Source organism: Wolffia australiana, chromosome 13, assembly GCF_029677425.1.
Source record: "Wolffia australiana isolate 7733 chromosome 13, ASM2967742v1".
NCBI lineage: Eukaryota > Viridiplantae > Streptophyta > Magnoliopsida > Alismatales > Araceae > Wolffia > Wolffia australiana.
Genome location: NC_135847.1, coordinates 14,458,325 through 14,476,457, shown reverse-complemented (window position 1 = coordinate 14,476,457; position 18,133 = coordinate 14,458,325). Strand labels below are relative to the sequence as shown.

At 42.8% G+C, this 18,133-nt stretch overlaps 2 protein-coding genes across 2 annotated transcripts; one reads left to right on the top strand and one right to left on the bottom strand.

Moving 5' to 3' along the window:
* The first annotated feature begins 218 nt into the window (after nucleotides 1-218).
* Nucleotides 219-3,636, top strand: LOC144711029 (Proteinase inhibitor, propeptide). Its single transcript, XM_078584939.1, has 3 exons — nucleotides 219-474; nucleotides 576-673; nucleotides 3,429-3,636. The coding sequence occupies exons 1-3, from the start codon at nucleotides 308-310 to the stop codon at nucleotides 3,482-3,484; spliced, it is 321 nt and encodes a 106-aa protein (XP_078441065.1). The 5' UTR covers nucleotides 219-307; the 3' UTR covers nucleotides 3,485-3,636.
* A 74-nt stretch (nucleotides 3,637-3,710) lies between these two features.
* On the bottom strand, nucleotides 3,711-8,574 carry LOC144711028 (forkhead-associated (FHA) domain-containing protein). The gene is made up of 9 exons (XM_078584938.1): nucleotides 7,670-8,574; nucleotides 7,402-7,568; nucleotides 7,271-7,330; nucleotides 7,116-7,196; nucleotides 6,930-7,010; nucleotides 6,702-6,782; nucleotides 5,972-6,620; nucleotides 4,581-4,912; nucleotides 3,711-4,101 (listed from the first exon to the last, which is right to left on the bottom strand). Exons 1-9 carry the CDS (start codon nucleotides 7,911-7,913, stop codon nucleotides 3,814-3,816), a joined length of 1,983 nt encoding a protein of 660 aa, XP_078441064.1. The 5' UTR covers nucleotides 7,914-8,574; the 3' UTR covers nucleotides 3,711-3,813.
* Nucleotides 8,575-18,133: the final 9,559 nt, after the last annotated feature.

Genomic DNA, 18,133 nt, shown 5'->3' with positions numbered 1-18,133 from the left:
GAGACACATGGCCGTGATCTGACCGTTGGAGCATAATCATCTGGAAAGGGTTAAAGAAAAAAGACACAAGAATTCAGCAATCCTGCCCAAGTAGAACATAATTAACAAAGTTTCATCCTTAACCCATCTTTAATTAGAGAAGCACAACAACTAATTGTGCATGTGGCTGGAAATTTCCAGGAGATTACTATATAAGCCTTGCTGTTACGACTTTTAAGGTTGAGCCGGCAAACAAGATTAAAATAGACGACGACCGCCCCGTGTTGAAGACGGTGTAGAGAGGGAAGGGGATCGAGAGAAAGCGAGGATGCGTTCGAATCTCTTCTTTGTCTGCTGCTTGTTCTCGTTGGTGAGCGCGTCTGTAGCGGTGATTTCAATGGATGATGCGGCTGTGCATATCGTGTACACGGAGAGTCCCAAGGATGGTGATCCAGAGGCATATCATGTGAAAACCCTCACTTCCGTTCTCGGAAGGTATAGTCGCTTCCTCGGCTGATTTTCTTTTGATCATGTTGTTTTATTGTTGTTTAATTTACGATTTTGAATGATTTGGATTGCGGTTTTTGTGTTGGCAGCGAGGAAGCGGCTAGGGAGGCTCTCGTCTACAGCTACAAGTCTGCAGTCAGTGGCTTCTCTGCAAAGCTTACGTCGCAGCAAGTTGCCGAGATAACGAGTGGGATTAAATTTATTTTTCCTTCTTTTTGGTGGTTTATTGTTTTTTTTTATGAGTGGGCCGTTATTGTCGATTATTGGCATATTCTCGCATCGTTGCTGTTTATCTATCTTTTTTTCTTCTCTTCTCTTTGAAATTTTTGTTGATCTATCTAAGCAAAGAATTTAGTATTGGGATTCTAAAAGAATATTGTCTGTCATCTTGTCTAGCTCATCGTTATGAGAGAATTCATGAAGAAAGAGGTGAGATCACCCGGGAACAGTGATCAATCCGATCATGAAGAAATCATGTCGTGCATTAAGAATATTATCTCAATATATTTACATCCGAATATTCTACTTCGACGCATCAAGAAATGACTTCTCGTCATTCCTTTCAGATTTTGACCGCAGATTCTATTTTGCTATTTAATTAACTGAGTTTCAAAGCTTCGATCGGTTTGATGTTGGGGTCTTGAACTTAGTTTGAAAACAATCTCCTAATTATAGAAATAGACTAAAAATAAGTTCTGGTGGAGGAGTTCCCTTAGTAGATCAAATTAGGAAGGAAAATTTGGATGAACCTTTCTTTCTTCTTGTTTTTGCCCGTTTACTATGTTTCATGCGATGATTGGACCGTTCTTGTCAATTATTGACATCTTGTCTTATTTTTTCAAAGAAATTGACATTTTCTCACATTGTTGCTGTAAATTAATCGGGTTTCTCACTTTTCTCGTATTCTATTTCATTTTTAGTATTTTACGTATCCAGGAACAATTTATTATTGGGTTTATGAGTGAAAAACGTCTGGGATCATGTCTAGCGAAACGTTAAGAGAGATACACGACATCTCTGCTCGTGAATGTTCTACCTTGTGCATTAGAAAAGAGACCGAAATAGTATTTGATAGATAAATGGTGACCACAGCATGGGCATGTGATCGCAGTTCAAAATTTCAAAAAAAAAAAATTTGATAGATAAAACCAGGAAGGAAAATTAGATTCATGAATTTTGAAAAGGTAGGTTTATCACCGATTTAGGGTGATCTTCCTTTTTTTCTTTAGAAAAATGAATTCTGAAAAGGATGATGGCTATAATTCTTTTGTACTGAACGTGAGGCTACAAAAATGTCTTGTTTTCCAAGAAATATTTTTCCTGATTGTTAAGAACGTAATTCTTTTCTAAGAGTACCGCCTACCCATGATTTTCTGGATGTTTTTATTTTCTTCTGCTGATTTAGAGGACTCGCGAAATCCTGACCTATCTCCAAGGGTCATTTTTTTCAAACGTCCCCTGTGATTAACTGAGCAATTATCAATATTTTCTGCAAATGTTTTCTCATTATCTTTGATTGCATGCCCTGTATTGTAGGGTTTTCATAGCCATCATGATCACCGTTGCCACGATGATGATCATCATGATCATCATCATCGTCATCATCATCATCATCATCATCATCGTCATCATCATCATCATCGTCATCATCATCATCATCATCATCATCATCATCATTGTCATCTCTCTCTATTAATTTTCTCATCTCTCCCTTTTCTCTTTCACTCTCTCTCTCATTTTTACTTTTCTTTTTTAAATTTCTTTCTTTCTTTTAACTTTGTCTCTCTCTCTCTCTTACTCCTCTCTCTTTTGACTACGTCTCTCTCTCTTTTACTCCTCTCTTTTAACTTTGTCTCTCTCTCTCGTACTCCTCTCTCTTTTAACTTTATCTCTCTCTCTCTTACTCCTCTCTCTTTTAACTTTGTCTCTCTCTCTCTTACTCCTCTCACTTTTAACTTTGTCTCTCTCTCTCTTACTCCTCTCACTTTTAACTTTGTCTCTCTCTCTCTTACTCCTCTCTCTTTTAACTTTGTCTCTCTCCCTTACTCCTCTCTCTTTTAACTTTGTCTCTCTCTCTCTCTCTCTTACTCCTCTCTCTTTTAACTGTCTCTCTCTCTCTCTCTTACTCCTCTCTCTTTTAACTTTGTCTCTTTCTCTCTTACTCCTCTCTCTTTTAACTTTGTCTCTCTTTCCCTCTTACTCCTCTCTCTTTTAACTTTGTCTCTCTTTCCCTCTTACTCCTCTCTCTTTTATCTGTCTCTCTCTCTCTCTTACTCCTCTCTCTTTTAACTTTGTCTCTCTCTCTCTTACTCCTCTCACTTTTAAATTTGTTTCTCTTATTCCTCTCTTTTAACTTTGTCTCTCTCTCTCTCTTACTCCTCTCACTTTTAAATTTGTTTCTCTTATTCCTCTCTTTTAACTTTGTCTCTCTCTCTCTCTTACTCCTCTCACTTTTAAATTTGTTTCTCTTATTCCTCTCTTTTAACTTTGTCTCTCTCTCTCTCTTACTCCTCTCACTTTTAAATTTGTTTCTCTTATTCCTCTCTTTTAACTTTGTCTCTCTCTCTCTCTTACTCCTCTCACTTTTAAATTTGTTTCTCTTATTCCTCTCTTTTAACTTTGTCTTTCTCTCTCTCTTACTCCTCTCACTTTTAATTTTTTTTCTCTTATTCCTCTCTTTTAACTTTGTCTCTCTCTCTCTTACTCCTCTCACTTTTAAATTTGTTTCTCTTATTCCTCTCTTTTAACTTTGTCTCTCTCTCCTCTATTTTTTAACTTTCTCTCTCTCTCTTACTCCTCACTTTTTACTTTGTGTCTCTCTCTCTTATTCCTCCCTCTTTTAACTTTTTTTCTCTCCACTCTCTGGGCGCCTCATTTTTTCTAGTTCTTGGTCATCGTGGGTTTCGCCATTTCTGACATTTTCAACTCCTTTTTTTGCCCAGAACAACCAGGTGTTATTCATGTTGCGCCGAGCCTTGCTCATCATCTGCATGGATGAGGGGGAGTTAGAGAGAGCTTCGTGTAAGTCCTTACTCTCTCCATAAATGTTTTTCCTAAATAATGTATGTACTCAGAATCCAATAACGAGTTGCCACGCCACTCTTTCATGGTTTAATATATTGTAAATTGGGTGAGAATTTACTTCAACAATGACCACAGTCCCGTCTACATTGGTTAGAAAAGATTTAATGACAGTTCAACCAGAAATTCTGATCTCGAGAATCTAGGAATCGAAATTTTAGTTTACTGTAGTTATAATTATGATCTGAGATGATGGTAGGACATAGTGAAAAGTATAATTGTGAGGAATAGGGATGATCACAAATTCTAGGGGTAGGGTTGAGCATAGTGGGGGTGGTGAAGCAGGATGAGCTTCAAACCTCTGGCCCCTTCAGCACGCGGCGCTGGTCCCTTGGCTGGCCACCTCACGGCAGCGGCGTTGCCGTTTTGGGAAAGGCGGTGGGAATAGTGGTTGCGGCAGCCGTCTGTGGGCAGGGTTGCGTCGGAGGCGGACCAGGTCAGGCCCCTCGGGCTGCTCTCTGCCCACAAGAATCTCTCCGAACATGGGTTCATCAGACTCTCCCTGAATTCCGTTGGCGTTTCACATAGCAGCCCCTGTCATCCACAAGAAACCACAAAAATTAGGCAACTCTTTCTCTCTAAATGTCCTCTTTATCAGTCTTGTCACTCCATCTATCTCTATTTATCTTACACTGCTCAATATCGACTTCTGTCTGACTTGCATTTTTTTCGCTCTTTATCTGTCTGTGTCTCAAATTATATTTGCATCTCCCCCTATCTCACTCTCCATTTTCTTTCTTTCTTACTATGCCTTTCACTGCCTTTCTATATCTATCTCTTTCTCTCTCCATATCTCTACCTTTACTCTTTTGTTCTCACTCTATCTATCTATCTATCTATCTATACCTATCTCAACTCTCTTGCTGTATCTCTCTAACTGTCCATCTACCAAACTCTATTTTTCTCTGTATTTCTCTAACTATCCATCTACCCAACTCTCTCTCTCTCTCTCTGTTGCTCTACCTCTATATCTATCTCTTGTCAGCAGTTTGATAGAGATGGTTCTCACTAACCTCGGCCATGGCTTTGATCTTGAGAGAGACTTGGTTGGTGAGGAGGACGAGCTGTCCGTCGTTCTTGATCCTTCCGAAGTGGAAGGCGCAGTCAAGAATGTGATCATCCGCCGTAGGAGAGAGGATCTCTGCCAGTCCCGGCGCCGCCCCTTCCGTCTCTGTCTTTGCCGGCGGTGTCATCGCCGTTGGCACCTCCTCTGCTGAGCTCTGGACATGTATCCACCAACTCGTCTTCACCATACTCTCTTCTATCCACTGCAGTACCGGCGACACCTTCTTGGCCCTCCGGAACAGACCCTCCCTCCGTCGTACACAGTCCAGCTCCCTGATCACTGCAACAGTAAAACAAATATTCAACTGTCGTCATCCAATGCTCGTATCCGTCAACGATTGATGATATCATTGACGGAATGAGCCAAAATCGACATGCATGCATCAAACTCCAACTTTTCTGGTTGACGTTGACGTTTCATGATCGCTAACGTCAACGTCTCGTCAATGGGATGAGCCCGTCAAATTGGCATTGGCAGGCGCCAAACTCCAAATGTAACTATTGACGTTGACGCTTTCATTATGGTTGACGTCAACGTCCCCTTCAATGGAATGGCCTGTATAGACTTAGTTCGAAGTTGAAGCTTTCATGATGGTAGACGTCAACGGTGTGCCCCTTGTTAGATGTATGCAGTCAGCAGAGTCCAACTTTTAGGTTGACGATAACGATTTCATGATGGTTGACGTCAACGCCCATCAATTGGACAACCCAAGAAAATATAGGCAGGCATCAAAGTCCAGATTATCTGGTTGAAGATGATGCTTTTGAGATGTTTGACATCAATGCCCATCAACTGGATAACCCAAGAAAATATGGACAGGCATTAAAGTCCAAATTTTCTGTTTGACAATGATTCTTTCATTATGGTTGACGTCCATGACCCGTCAACGAGATGACCCTCACACTAACAGTTAAAGCAGTTGGCAAAGTCCAACTCGCTGATCGACGATGACTCTTTCATTTTGATTAATGTCAACGTTTCGTCAACGGGATGACCCAAATCGATGTAGAATGGCGTCAAACTTCAAACTGTGAACTTTGACGCATTTGTGATGGTGATTGACGTAAACTTCCCGTCAACGGGTGGACACGAATGTATATCTGTCAACCAGAACCAGTCGTCTACGTCGTCGGGACTCGACGAACGTAGACTACCACAGCTTTAACAAAGGCAGCAACTTTCCGTCATCGTCATCCTATCAGTAGAATCGACGACGATTTTATCATTATCAGTGTCAGCTTGGCGAGGAAGAAGATACCGATGATAGTTTCATCATCGTCATCGTCATCGTCATCCAGATAGGAAGATAGTGGAGGGTAGAATTGTCTTTTCACGTACCCATTCTAGGAACGATTAAACGGGTGCCGCGTACGCCTTCAAGCAGCCGAAGAGCCTTCTTCGATTCCTCATCCAGGAAGCAGCTCGTATCAACAATCATAATCCATCTTCTTCTCGGACTCTTCAGCAACCCAGTAGATTTCTCCATGATGGGTACCTTCTCCTTTGCTAAATTATGAGATTGCATGTTTGCTGGGTTTTCCATCAACGGCTGGAATGGCACTCTTCCTCCTCTTTCAACCATCTTCTTAATCTTTCTGCGCGGTTTCCTGTCTTGTTCTTCGCTTCTGGTAGCTTGCGGCTTGCAATTCTCCTTATCCGAGAGGAATTCCTCTTCATCTTCGTTAGATTTCTTCTCCGTCTCCATGCCCGGATCTCTGAAAAGAGTCTTGCAGATGTTCTCTTCGTCTTCGTCCTCGTCTCTTGGTGGGTTGAGTGCCGGAGGATTGAGAGATTTGTCTCTGCTCCTGCCTGTGTGAACGCGAAGAACGCTGACAGATTGGGTTTTTCTCAACTCGCGCCGGATCGGCTTCTGTTTTTCCTCTTGTTCTTGATAGTGGGTTGTTTGGAGGAGAAGAATTGGATTTGGTTCTTCCGGCGATGGAGATTTTTGGATTTGGTTTTTCCCGGTGATCACGATATCATCGAACTGTGGAGTAAGAATAATCGGAGTCAGATTAGAAGAAGATCGCGAGAAGGAACAATGACAGAGAGTTGGTGAAGATTTTGCCTGATGATTCTGCGAAACTGGTTCTAGGAGCATCGCTGGAGGATTCTTCGTCTCAAACGCACTGTTCGATCCGTCGTCCAACTGTTCAGAAAGATGATCAGAGTCAGATCACTCGTTGCTGATAATCGCGAGAGAGGCGGATGAAGAATCTTGAATAATTTGATGAAGAATCTAGAAGAATTTGATGAAGAGTCTAGAAAATTTGGTGAAGAGTCTAGAGGAATTTGCCTGATAAACAGGTGAACTAGTCACAATTTTCTCTGGCAGAGTGTTCTCCGTCTGAAACGCACTGCTTGATCCATCGTCCAACTGTTCAGAAAGATGATCAGAGTCAGATCACTCAGTTGCTGATAATCGCGAGAGAGGCGGATGAAGAATCTAGAAGAATTTGATGAAGAATCTAGAAGAAATTGCCTGATGAACTGGCGAACTAATCGCATGTTTCTCTGCTGAAATGTTCTCCGTCTCAAACGAACAGTTCGATCCGTCGTCCACCTGTTCAGAAAGAAGAAGAGTCGGATGATGAATTTCTGATGAGAAGAACTTGCCTGGTAATTCGAAAAACAGACCTCGAGTTGCTCAAACGAAGGATTTTCCGATTCAAACGCACAGTTCGATCCATCTTCGAACTACGCAAATAAAAAAAAGGATCAGAGTCGGATCACGAGTTCCAGATCAAGGAAAATCCAGAAGAATCTACCTCAAATTTCTCTGCCGGAGGATTCTCCAACTCAAGCGCGTTCCTGAGAGGAATCCAGTCGAATTCGTAGATCCGCGAGGACGCGCCGATCCTCATCGTGTCGCCGGCGGAGATTTCCGCGGCGATCTTCGGCTGTAATTTGTTCCCGGAGATCCAGGTCCCATGAACTGCAGAAATCCAAAAAAAAGGACGAAGAAATTCATCGCGGATGATTCGGATGAAGAAAAACGAGGAAGAAATCGAAGATCGGAGGGAAGATTTGTGGTACCGGAGGAGAGATCAAGAACGGAGATATTGCGGGAAGATGCGAGGACGGAGATCTGGAGGTGGAATCGGCTGATGCTGGGGTGATCGACGACGAGGTGACAGTCGGGATGGCGGCCGACGAGGATCTTCACCTCCGCGTTTTCCTCGTTCGGATTTCCCTCCGACGGCGGCTCGTTCAGGAAGATGTTCTTCAGGGTTCTTCCTCCCTTTATCACTCTGACCATCGCCACCATCTCCTCATCCATCCTCTCTCTCTCTCTCTCTACCTCTGTACTTCTCTCTCTAGGTCTTTCTCTCTCTACCCTTCTCTCTCTCTCTAGGCCTCTCTCTCTCTACCCTTTCTCTCTACCTCTTCCTCTCTACCCTCTCCCTCTACACCTCTCTTTCTCTCTAGGTATCTCTCTACCTCTCTCTCTCTAGGTTTTTCTCTCTCTAGGTCTCTTTCTCTAGGTCTCTCTCTGGGCCTCTCTCTCTCTAGGTCTCTCTCTGGGTCTCTCTCTCTAGGTCTCTCTCTGGGCCTCTCTCTCTAGGTTTCTCTCTCTGGGTCTCTCTTTAGGTTTCTCTCTCTGGGTCTCTCTCTCTAGGTTTCTCTCTCTCTGGGTCTGTCTCTCTAGGTTTCTCTCTCTGGGTCTCTCTGTAGGTTTCTCACTCTCTTGGTCTCTCTCTCTAGGTTTCCCACTCCCTGGGTCTCTCTGGTCTCTCTCTAGGCTTCTCACTCTAGGTTTCTCACTTGCTGGGTCTCTCTCTAGGTTTCTCACTTGCTGGGTCTCTCTCTCTAGGTTTCTCACTCTCTGGGTCTCTCTCTCTATCTTCCTAAGCTCTCGCTCTCTCTCTCTCTCTTTGTGTCTGTATCTTCGCAATGGAGCGAGTGAAATTTAAAAAGGGAGGTGAGGGGCCGGGGTTTGAAAATTTGGAGCGTTATAATTGGCAACGGCTATATCGATCTCCACCGTCCGATAGATGCGCCTCCATATCAACCGTCCGATCGGCGTTCCTTCGATCCGCTGAACACTTTGGGAGGCCCAAAGATGGAAAGATTCTGTTCGATGAAGAAAAATATATCTAATTAATATTTGATTAAAATGCGTATAAGTAAAATGGTTATTTAAAATATTTCTTTGCCTCTGTAGTGAGTAAATGATGTCATTGTTGCGATTTTCAATACAGCAAACTGAGCATCGAAATTAAATACATGATCTGAAGTCAGAAAATACAAGCTGAAAACAAAATTATAAATTTCTATTTGGAGAAGTTTCAAGGAAAATATAACTTTAAAGTTTTGAAATAGGAAATCTTATGTAATTATTGCAGATAGATTTTCAAATCATAGAGGATCGTTGATTTCAGATGCTTCAGACAAACTTAGAACTAAACTTTCAAAATGTGATCAAATTTATAAGATTCATGGAAATAAATGTGATCAAATTTCGGACTAAACTTTCTTGAACCCCTTAGCTGAGAGATGTTTTATTTCTTGTTTTATTTCTTTTGTGATGGCAGTTTGTTTGCATGATCAAATTATGGGTGAATGTATGTGAAGCATGGGAGAGTGTTCTCGTATGCAGGATACTCAAAATCAGATAACTCTGGACGAATATACCGTACAACTGAGGTTCAATGTTAAAAGAAAGAAATGATGATTACTACTTAGAAATGCAATGATAAAACAACTTTGGATGAGTACATTATACAACTGAGAGAACCATGAACTGCTCCTGATCGGAGACACCAGAGCAAAGAAAAAGATAGAAAATTGTTCTACCACAAAATAGATTACTCTTGCTCTAGTAAAGAAGATAAATGGTGGAACCTGACCTCTGATTGCATCTCTCTATATTGCACTTTCTTACATAGCACAAAAAACTCCTGTAATCCCAGAAAGAAGAAATCATGACGTACAGGTGGTTCCTCCTACACTAGAAATTGAACAGAAGGCATCATTCATTTATCACATATGAAATTATCAAACAGATTTACCTCATTCTACAATAGGAAACAATGATAGCTTCAAATAAAGCCCAAGATCTTCTAGTTCAGATGTCAGTAAATAAAAAAAACCAAACATTTTATGATTCATAATTTTATTGGGTAAAAGTAGGATAAGAGAGAGAGGGAGAGAGACAATGGTGTAATATGATAGAGAGATATACAATAATAGAAAAGCCATTGAAATCATAGCACAATGAAATTACTTTTAAATGAGGCAAATGTATTGGAAAGAATGTCGGACAATAAAGAAGTGATCATATATCATTTAAGTTGGGCAGTTTGTTTTTAGGATTCCATACAGAGGCATTTATGTTCATAAAGATGTGATGCATGCCTGTGGTACTCCAAAAAAACAAATCTTAATTGAACCTATACTTACCCTATGGATACAATATGCTCACAGTAAGAATTCATATGGTTTTCATGTACTCTTATCTTCAACAACTGTCCTCACACTTAATGCCCATAAATGCATGTGGTTACCTGTCTGATTAAATGCAGATAATGAGGGTGGTACTTCACTATTTTTATACGATAGGTCCTGGAGACAATTTCATGTAAATGTACATGAAAGAGAGATTGGAAATAATTCATCAAGGAGTTAAGTAATAAATGTAGTTTATGGTGTCTGATAGAAAATAAATCACTGTTGGCTAAAAAAGTGAGTTATTATGAGAAGTGGTTAGCCTAGAAAAAGAGCAAGAGAAATGGACGAAAGAAACGTTTAAGTTTTTAGAGAGAAGTGAAAGTGCTCGTTAAGAAATGGGCCCAGAGAGAGGGAATCATATTTATGTGTATCAATCAAAATATCCATGTCATCAAAGTCGTAGAAATCATAAAAACCAAGTTTGAATGTTTATAAAACAAATTTCAGCATGTGGTCTGAATCACTCTTTCTAACACATCTGGTTTTGTATGAACCGACAGAAAAACAAATACTTTTTAATCAAACACGGTGCCTAGACCCCTTCCGTCTTCATGTTGCATTTATGTGTGTATGTGTGTGTGGTTTAAAAATTTATGTTTGCCAAGCCTTTTTTTTCATCAATTTCAGATTTTTTTCTTGTAGGTAGATCTTCTCAATGTCCAGAAAAGGATCTACCATCTTATTATTGGGGTAGTGTTGTCACAACCAGAAATTTAATGTCATGTGGATTCATAAGTTCCATGCAAAGGCCTCTAGTGATAATGTTTTATTTCGTCGGATTGATTCACTATTTGAAAATGATTCTTGGAATGAAAACCATAATAATAAAATCGTATTGAAACTATAAACATCACCTTGTGTCGAATATATTCCTTTGTCACTTGGCTCCTTAGAAAAGTACCTTCAACTTGTTCACATGTTCCGCCTATACACAGGGTCACTGAAATGATGGATTTCCTAGTGAACTTCTTTAATTTTCCTGTAAGGTTTGGTTGATCATCTCATCATTCAATCACACTCGAGGAATATAGAATTTTGAGAATCGGACAAGAAATGGCAGCATCTGAAATGGACACCTAAAATGGTTTTAACCCGATTAACCAAAAAATTACCATCGTATCAATTAACCAAAAAATGATATTAACCCCATTGGCAAGTTCAATCACCAGTCAATGGAGTGCAAAGACATACCTTTTGAAGTAAAAGATACAGAGCAGTGTATCAACTACGGTGTGAAACTTCTAATACCAAAGACTGGTCTCAGCTAGCTTGAGGAGCACGGCATGAAAGAGGGACCAGGCCTTCAAGTATTCAGCCTAGTCAACAGGCCCCCACAGGTTGGCTTCGTTGACTAGGCCGAATACTTGAAGTAGAAGATATAGAGGGTATCAACTCTGGCAGGAACCATCTAGCACCAAAGACCGGTCTCAACTAGCACGAGGAGCATGGGCTGAAAGAGAGACCCGGCCTTCAAGTATTCAGCTTAGTTAACAGGGCCCTCGGAGGTTGGCTTCATTATCTTCGTTCGTGTTGTTATGGCTTATTTTTAGTTTTGAAGGTCGTGTATGTGGCCTACATGTTCGTATGTTCGGGCCTTGTGTCTGGCCCATGTGTGTGTGTGGGTGGACCTAGGCGGACCTATGTGTGGGCCTCCCCTTTCTAGAGAGGCCCATGGACCCAACATGTGGGCCTTTCTCCTTTATTTCTAGGAGGAGGGGGGGCATATTCACCCCCTAGGTAAGGGTGGGGTACTGACGAAGGCAAATTGCGTGATTAAAATTTCAATAGTCGTTGTAATTAATTGCCTTTAATCAAATAAATTTATAAAAGTTGAAACTTACTCAAAGACGTATAGATGAGAGTAAGGTCGTTTCCACAGGGACTGGCCTTTAGGTTAAATTCGATCGTCGAGTTATCTTTACTAAAGTATAATGATAATACTAAATCTAATAAGAATGAGAAGAGATAAGTAATAAGAAAGTATAGAGAATATTAGTTTAATAAGGATATGAGAGAAGAGAAAAATATTTGGTTATGTATATATATATGTACTAGAGAGATTAAGAATAGTAAGGAGGTGAATAGTTAGATATTATATTTAAGAATAGGGGTAATGTAATTAGTAAAGAAATATAGAGTACTTAATAAGATTACTTAGTAATAAGAAGTTACAAGCAAGAAAGATTTATATAGGAGTATCTAACTATAATATGATAAGTAAGGATTTTGGTAAGTAGATAGAAGTGAAGAGAAATATTACTAAGTTAAGAAGGTGGTAGAATATATTTTTATAGATTTTTATATGATGGAGTTAATGAGATATAGAAGGATTTAGTCGAACACCAGGTAGGTGATCAACCAAATTCCCAAAAGATGGTCGAGAGAGGATTATATATGTATTTATGTTAAGTTTCTATGGTTTTTTATAAGTTTTATATAGTTTAAGTAAAGGAGAAATCGAAGATAAGAGGGGTTTTCGTCGAACGACCAGCGGGTGTTCGACGAAATGCCCGACTGAGGGTCGCTAATGGAAAGGTGTAGAATTTTTTTTGTGTGTTTTGTTTACTAGAGGTATTTTTGTCGAACGACCGCAAGGTGTTCGATAGAATGCCTGAAAGATACGTAGATATATTTTTTAGTTTTTTTTGTAAGGTTAACTGCTTTAAAACTTACGTAAATCAAATACTGTTTATCGAACACTCTAGGTGTTCGATGAAATAACCCCAAGAAAATGGCGAATCAAAAAAAAGATCGACAATGCAACTATATCATGAAATGTCTGATAAATCTTTCCGCTAGGCTCAAAGCGGATGAATAAGGGAATTATCTACAGGGATTAGCTCTCACCGAACGCCCTGATTCGGAGAACTGGGATAGCAGCACCGGTCGCCGTCGCTGAGCTTCCGTCTGGTCGTTCACCTGCTCTCCTCCTCCATACAGGTGCGACTCGATGAAGAGCTGATCTCCTAGACCTCCTCGAGAGTCCTCCGAGCTTTGGAGGTGTGTCACGGCACCTCGTCGACTGCTGGGTCACCTGCGAGAGCTCTCCCCCATCCCTTTGTTCTTGCGGCTGGAGATAGCGAATTGAGGGCTCTTGGCCCCTTCTTAACGGCCTTGGAGGAAGCTTCAACGCCGTCAGATGGAAGGGGGGCTGCTCTAGGGGTCCTCCCGGGCCCTTGGATCGCCCTGCGGTCCCCTCCACCGGCCGAGAATCTCCTCCGGTCGCCGGAGTCGACGGCCAGGGGCTAAATAGGACGGAAATGCCCCTGGCCGTCCGATCGAGCTTATAACATTCCAATGGCTGCGATTTAATCGCAGCCGTGGACCCTCTCTTACGGTGCACCCTGACCATCGCCACGTCAACGCCTCGTCATCGTCCACATAGGTCATCCGCGTCACCTTTACCATCTCTGATTCGTTCGCCACCGGGCCCTGCGCTTTGTCAACCTTAAGAAAAGAAATAAAAGCTTTAAATTTGGCGCAATCGATCTCCACCGTCCAATCTTTTTTAAAGATTGGACGGCTGAGATCATATCCGCCTCTTTAAATAAGCCCGACATGATACGGGCTTCAGGCCGGATTGGCGCGAAGCCCGGTATCATTTTCTTCAAAGTTTCTTTAAGATCGCGGCTCTTCGGGCTGCGATCGTGCTTTTACTCTGCGGCCTGGCCCGATTAAACTTTCGATATGGGATTTCACAATCCCATATTGAAAAGTTTTGAAAATAAAAGTGGTATATAAAGATTTGAGGGTATTACAATATGAATTTAAATAAAATACATACCTCTCCTATGCGATCGCTGTGGGTCTGTGTGGGCTCAATTGTCGGCCTATGTTGCGTGGTGTTGGACCCCCCTTGTGCATGGGCCTCGCCGGCGGTTGGGCCGGGCTAAAGCGTCAGCGTTCGCCTGGTCCTGGCTGCTGGCTTGAGGCCTAGTACTTGGGCTGCTCCTTAGCCGATCCATAAAGGCAGTTTTTAATCTTATTTTTTTATTTTTATATCTATATTTTTCTTTCAAAATGAAATTTCTCCATCTCTTCCTGCAAATTAAATATAGATCCTTCTCCCTGCGATTTCATCGAACATATGCTAAATAGAATATTAGGAAATTAAATGGATCTTAAATGTATATTTTAATGAACATTGTAAAACATGCATACAATGATGTTAAAATGCATCATTTTCATAATTTGTTCTATTTAGTGCATGACATGCAATATTTCATGAAATAGAGTTAAATACTCATAAATTTATCCCAAAATGCCCTTAAAATATGTATAAATACATGACATATAATAGGTTTATCAGGTACCCCTCGTTGGAAGCTAGAGAATATTTGAAAAGAAGAAGAAAAAATCTGTTTTATCCTATTTTTATTGTTTTTTCAATATTTACAAAATTGCCACTGCAAATTTGGGCCTCCCCTTTGGAACCCTGAACCGTCGCCGCCAATGCCGTCACATACCTCATGCCACTTTTATCACTGGCACTATCATTGTCGTTGCCCACACCTCGAACCACTGCATCGCACGCACACTGTGCACGCATCCTGAGTTCATGATATGCCCTATGCAGCGCGCCCTGCCGATGTGCTGTTTTGCGCCATCTCTATCCTGCACATCACTGCTCTAGTGCTTTTTGTGTTACCTCGCACATCACCCACCATTGGGCCACCTTGTTCTGTAGCGCCAGCAGCGCCGCCCTGCACCACCTCACTTTGCAACGTCGTAGTGCCGCCTTGGCTCTGCCATGCCACCACGCAGACCCACGCCACCGCCCCCCTTGCAATGCAACACCTCTCGCACTGCCACGTGAACCACCATTGTCACGCCTTCGCCACTAGCGCTACGGCCATTGTCACTACAGCCACTGACATTGCTGATGTCGTCACAGCTGCCACCAACACCGATGTCATTGCTCGAGCCCATCCGCGCGCCTCGCTCACTACACACATTGCCATCGCCTGCTCTGCCCCTGCTACCTGTAGTCGGCATAGTCATCGCATGGTGCCCTCAGTGTCATCATGTTCCATCCCACCATCTGATCAGTGCCATCTTTGTCACCACCGGCATTAGCTACTACAATGTCGCACATGTTGTCGTCGTCGTCCTGCCCATGTCATTCTGCCATCGGCATCATCATCTTAGCTGTTGTGCGGCTACTACATGAGTTTTTGGCCACACCACGGGTGACGCTAATGCTGCACAACCACTTGGTGACATCCATTCCATCGCATGCACTGTCGCTGCCAGCTCTGCTCACGCTGCTTGCACTGTTGTTGTCCATCGTCCACATCACCGACAGGTTGCATGCTAATTCCCTTGTCATTGACATAGATGACCGGGTTGCCACTAATCTGGTATACTCGAATCGCTCCCTCTTTACATGTTTTTTATTTCTTTCAATGCCTCCAAAATCCATCTCCACCGTGGGGGTTTGGTTCGTATTAGATATCACTCTAATAGCTACTATTTATAACCATATGTTCCAGGTTGGTTGGACTCATCGAGGGTGTTTGCCCTAGCGGTAGTAGCCGTGCTCACACCGTTGTCCATCAACCAGACTATCGGGTCATTAAGAGCCTAGTGGATTTCCCAATCCCGTTTTATGATGATTTTAATAGCCGTTGATTGATGAACTCAGAATTAGGAGTGGAATTCCGTTGTTGGGAATTTGAGTTTAATCAATCAAATTTATAAATCTGTATTTGTGAATAATTTAATTAGCTAGTGACAAGTAAAGGTTGATGACGCACGCCATGTCGAATCGCCGACAACGTCATCTGCGCCGCCCGCCACCATCGTCAACAATTGGGTGAAAGTATGTTCGTTATCGCTTTTTGATTTTCACTGCTTTCGTTAGTCGTAGTTTATGTTTCTTTTCATATTTGTCAGTTTGTTTTCGTCGCATTGTGAAGCGTCTCGTACGTCCATTTTTGTCGTCATGGGAAGGTGCCCCAAGTCCTTTCCCCTTTTCTTTTTTTATGTTTTAATGTTTTCATTTTATCTTGTAATGGGGGGCCCATTATATAAGGGCCCCCTAATGGACCCAGATTTCCCTTTTGTTGACCCACTAAGGGGGCCCATTTCCTCCCCTTTATAAGGGAACGGGGGGGTGCCCTAAAACTTAGACCAGGATGAATTTGATTAGAGTTGTTCGCGTTCGTTTCTGGTCTCCCCCTTCATTTAGAGAAGAGATATAAGAAAGGGAGGGGAGAAGAGGAAGATCAAGAAGATTTGGGAGAGAGATCTGACCTGCTCGCAGGTTATCTTGCATCCCAATCACAGGGTGAAGATGCTGGCTTCTAGTTGGGGAACAATTTGAGCTCTAATTAGATCGACGGTCGTCACAATTGCGAAAGGGGAATTTCTTCCGTGTAGTGCACGCCTGATCAGAACCAGACTACGCAGGTTCAAGACTAGACGGCCCTTCAATTCATCAGAGTCGACAGTCATCGTGAAATCAGATGTCGTTCCAATGCTTGGCGGCCAAACAATAGAACCAGGGTCGACGATTTCAAATTCTACCGAAGAGAATTCTGGCGCAAGCGGGAATTGAGTTTTCCCGTTGAGCATATCTGGAGAAGGACTTCTGTAGAAGGAAGTTTCGAGAACTCGGTCGACCAGACGAGAAGACATAACCAGAAATTGGGTCCTTATCTCTGCCTTTCTGGATCTCGATTGGTAGAGATAAGGCTAAAGAATTTGCCACTACCAGTAGCGGTCACTCCAACGGGAATGCCAGTGAATTCTGCTTGGCCCTTCGACCCACCCCCCCCCCCTGCTAGTTGTCTCTCCGCTACCGCCTGCTTCGCGGGACTCCACCGTGACTGGCACACTTCACCAATGTTGACCAATCTCCTGCGTTGTTGAGTTCTGCCTCCCATGAACTCCTCTATTAGGTGTTCGACCCTGCCATCTCAGAATTGGATCGCCCCAGCCTGTTCGCACTACTCCGGTCAGCCCATTACAATTGGGGCTAACCTTCCCGGGCATTGTGTGAATACGTCGTCGACCACACCACCCGGACTGCCATCGCGCTACTGGATGAGTATTCTGCCCCGAAAGGGAGTCATCTCATTGCCACTCGCTCGCTGTAGTTGTCCATTGTTGGCGTTGTGCATCCACCACAAATGCGCCAAGCACGACTAGTTACTGGCAGGATCCTCAACCGTTGCTGCTCTCATCTTCCCCTCCTCCGCCCACTTTACCCAGCCACCATCGCTCTCCGGCGCCTTTCCACTACGCCCGCTCTGACCGCCACAACCGTCGACGATCCCCTGCTGCTCGTTTAATTATCACTTGCAGTACGCTTTCGTCTTCACTCCACTGCGCTCGGGCTAGGAAGGTGAGAGAGCCAAATTGGGAGAAACTATGACTTCATTGAGCGTCTTACCTATATGGACGAGTTCGTCCGTTACGTGCAAGCCCTATGGATTGATAACAGTTGGATGTAGATGTCTTCGTCACTCTAACAAGGTCTGAGAGGCCGCCGTCGCAATCACCAGATGACCTGTCCAAGCTCGGAGCTCAGCACCTCCCTCGAGTCAGAACCTGCACATACGACACGTAGGATGCATCTTCATCACGTCGTAGTTACATCAACCCATTAGGGTTTTGTCTGTCGAACGACGACACCACCGATGTTCGATACCACCATATATTATTGGTACCAAGCCATCATACTCAGTGCCGACCGGACAACGTCCTCGACAACGTTCGACATCAAAGGTCCTCTCCACAGAGAACGGATATTATGGAAAGAAATTCTCTTGATTGGGTGAAATGGAGGAGATTAGAAGAATTACATTGAGTGTAGATGATGGTGAATGGGGAGAGATAATGGTTACGATAGAGTTGGGAGTCTAATTAGGTGATGGAGGACCACCTCGTCCAGCCTACCCCAGCTCGTCGTCAGCCACAACGCGGAGCCCGAGCATACGTGAAGAATCCAAACTTCCACTACCAGGTTTAAATTTGCATCCGCGTTGTATGTTTTATCCCGTATTCATGCTGTTTTATCGCCATCACTGAGACCCTCCGTGGGAT

Coding starts and splice junctions, on each gene's coding strand:
- LOC144711029 (XM_078584939.1), top strand. CDS start 308: ATGCGTTCGAATCTCTTCTTTGTCTGCTGCTTGTTCTCGTTGGTGAGC. Junction 475..575: donor CTCACTTCCGTTCTCGGAAG/GTATAGTCGCTT, acceptor TTGTGTTGGCAG/CGAGGAAGCGGCTAGGGAGG. Junction 674..3,428: donor GCAAGTTGCCGAGATAACGA/GTGGGATTAAAT, acceptor TTTTTTGCCCAG/AACAACCAGGTGTTATTCAT.
- LOC144711028 (XM_078584938.1), bottom strand. CDS start 7,913: ATGGATGAGGAGATGGTGGCGATGGTCAGAGTGATAAAGGGAGGAAGA. Junction 7,331..7,401: donor CTCCGGCAGAGAAATTTGAG/GTAGATTCTTCT, acceptor TTATTTGCGTAG/TTCGAAGATGGATCGAACTG. Junction 4,102..4,580: donor AGATCAAAGCCATGGCCGAG/GTTAGTGAGAAC, acceptor TGTGGATGACAG/GGGCTGCTATGTGAAACGCC.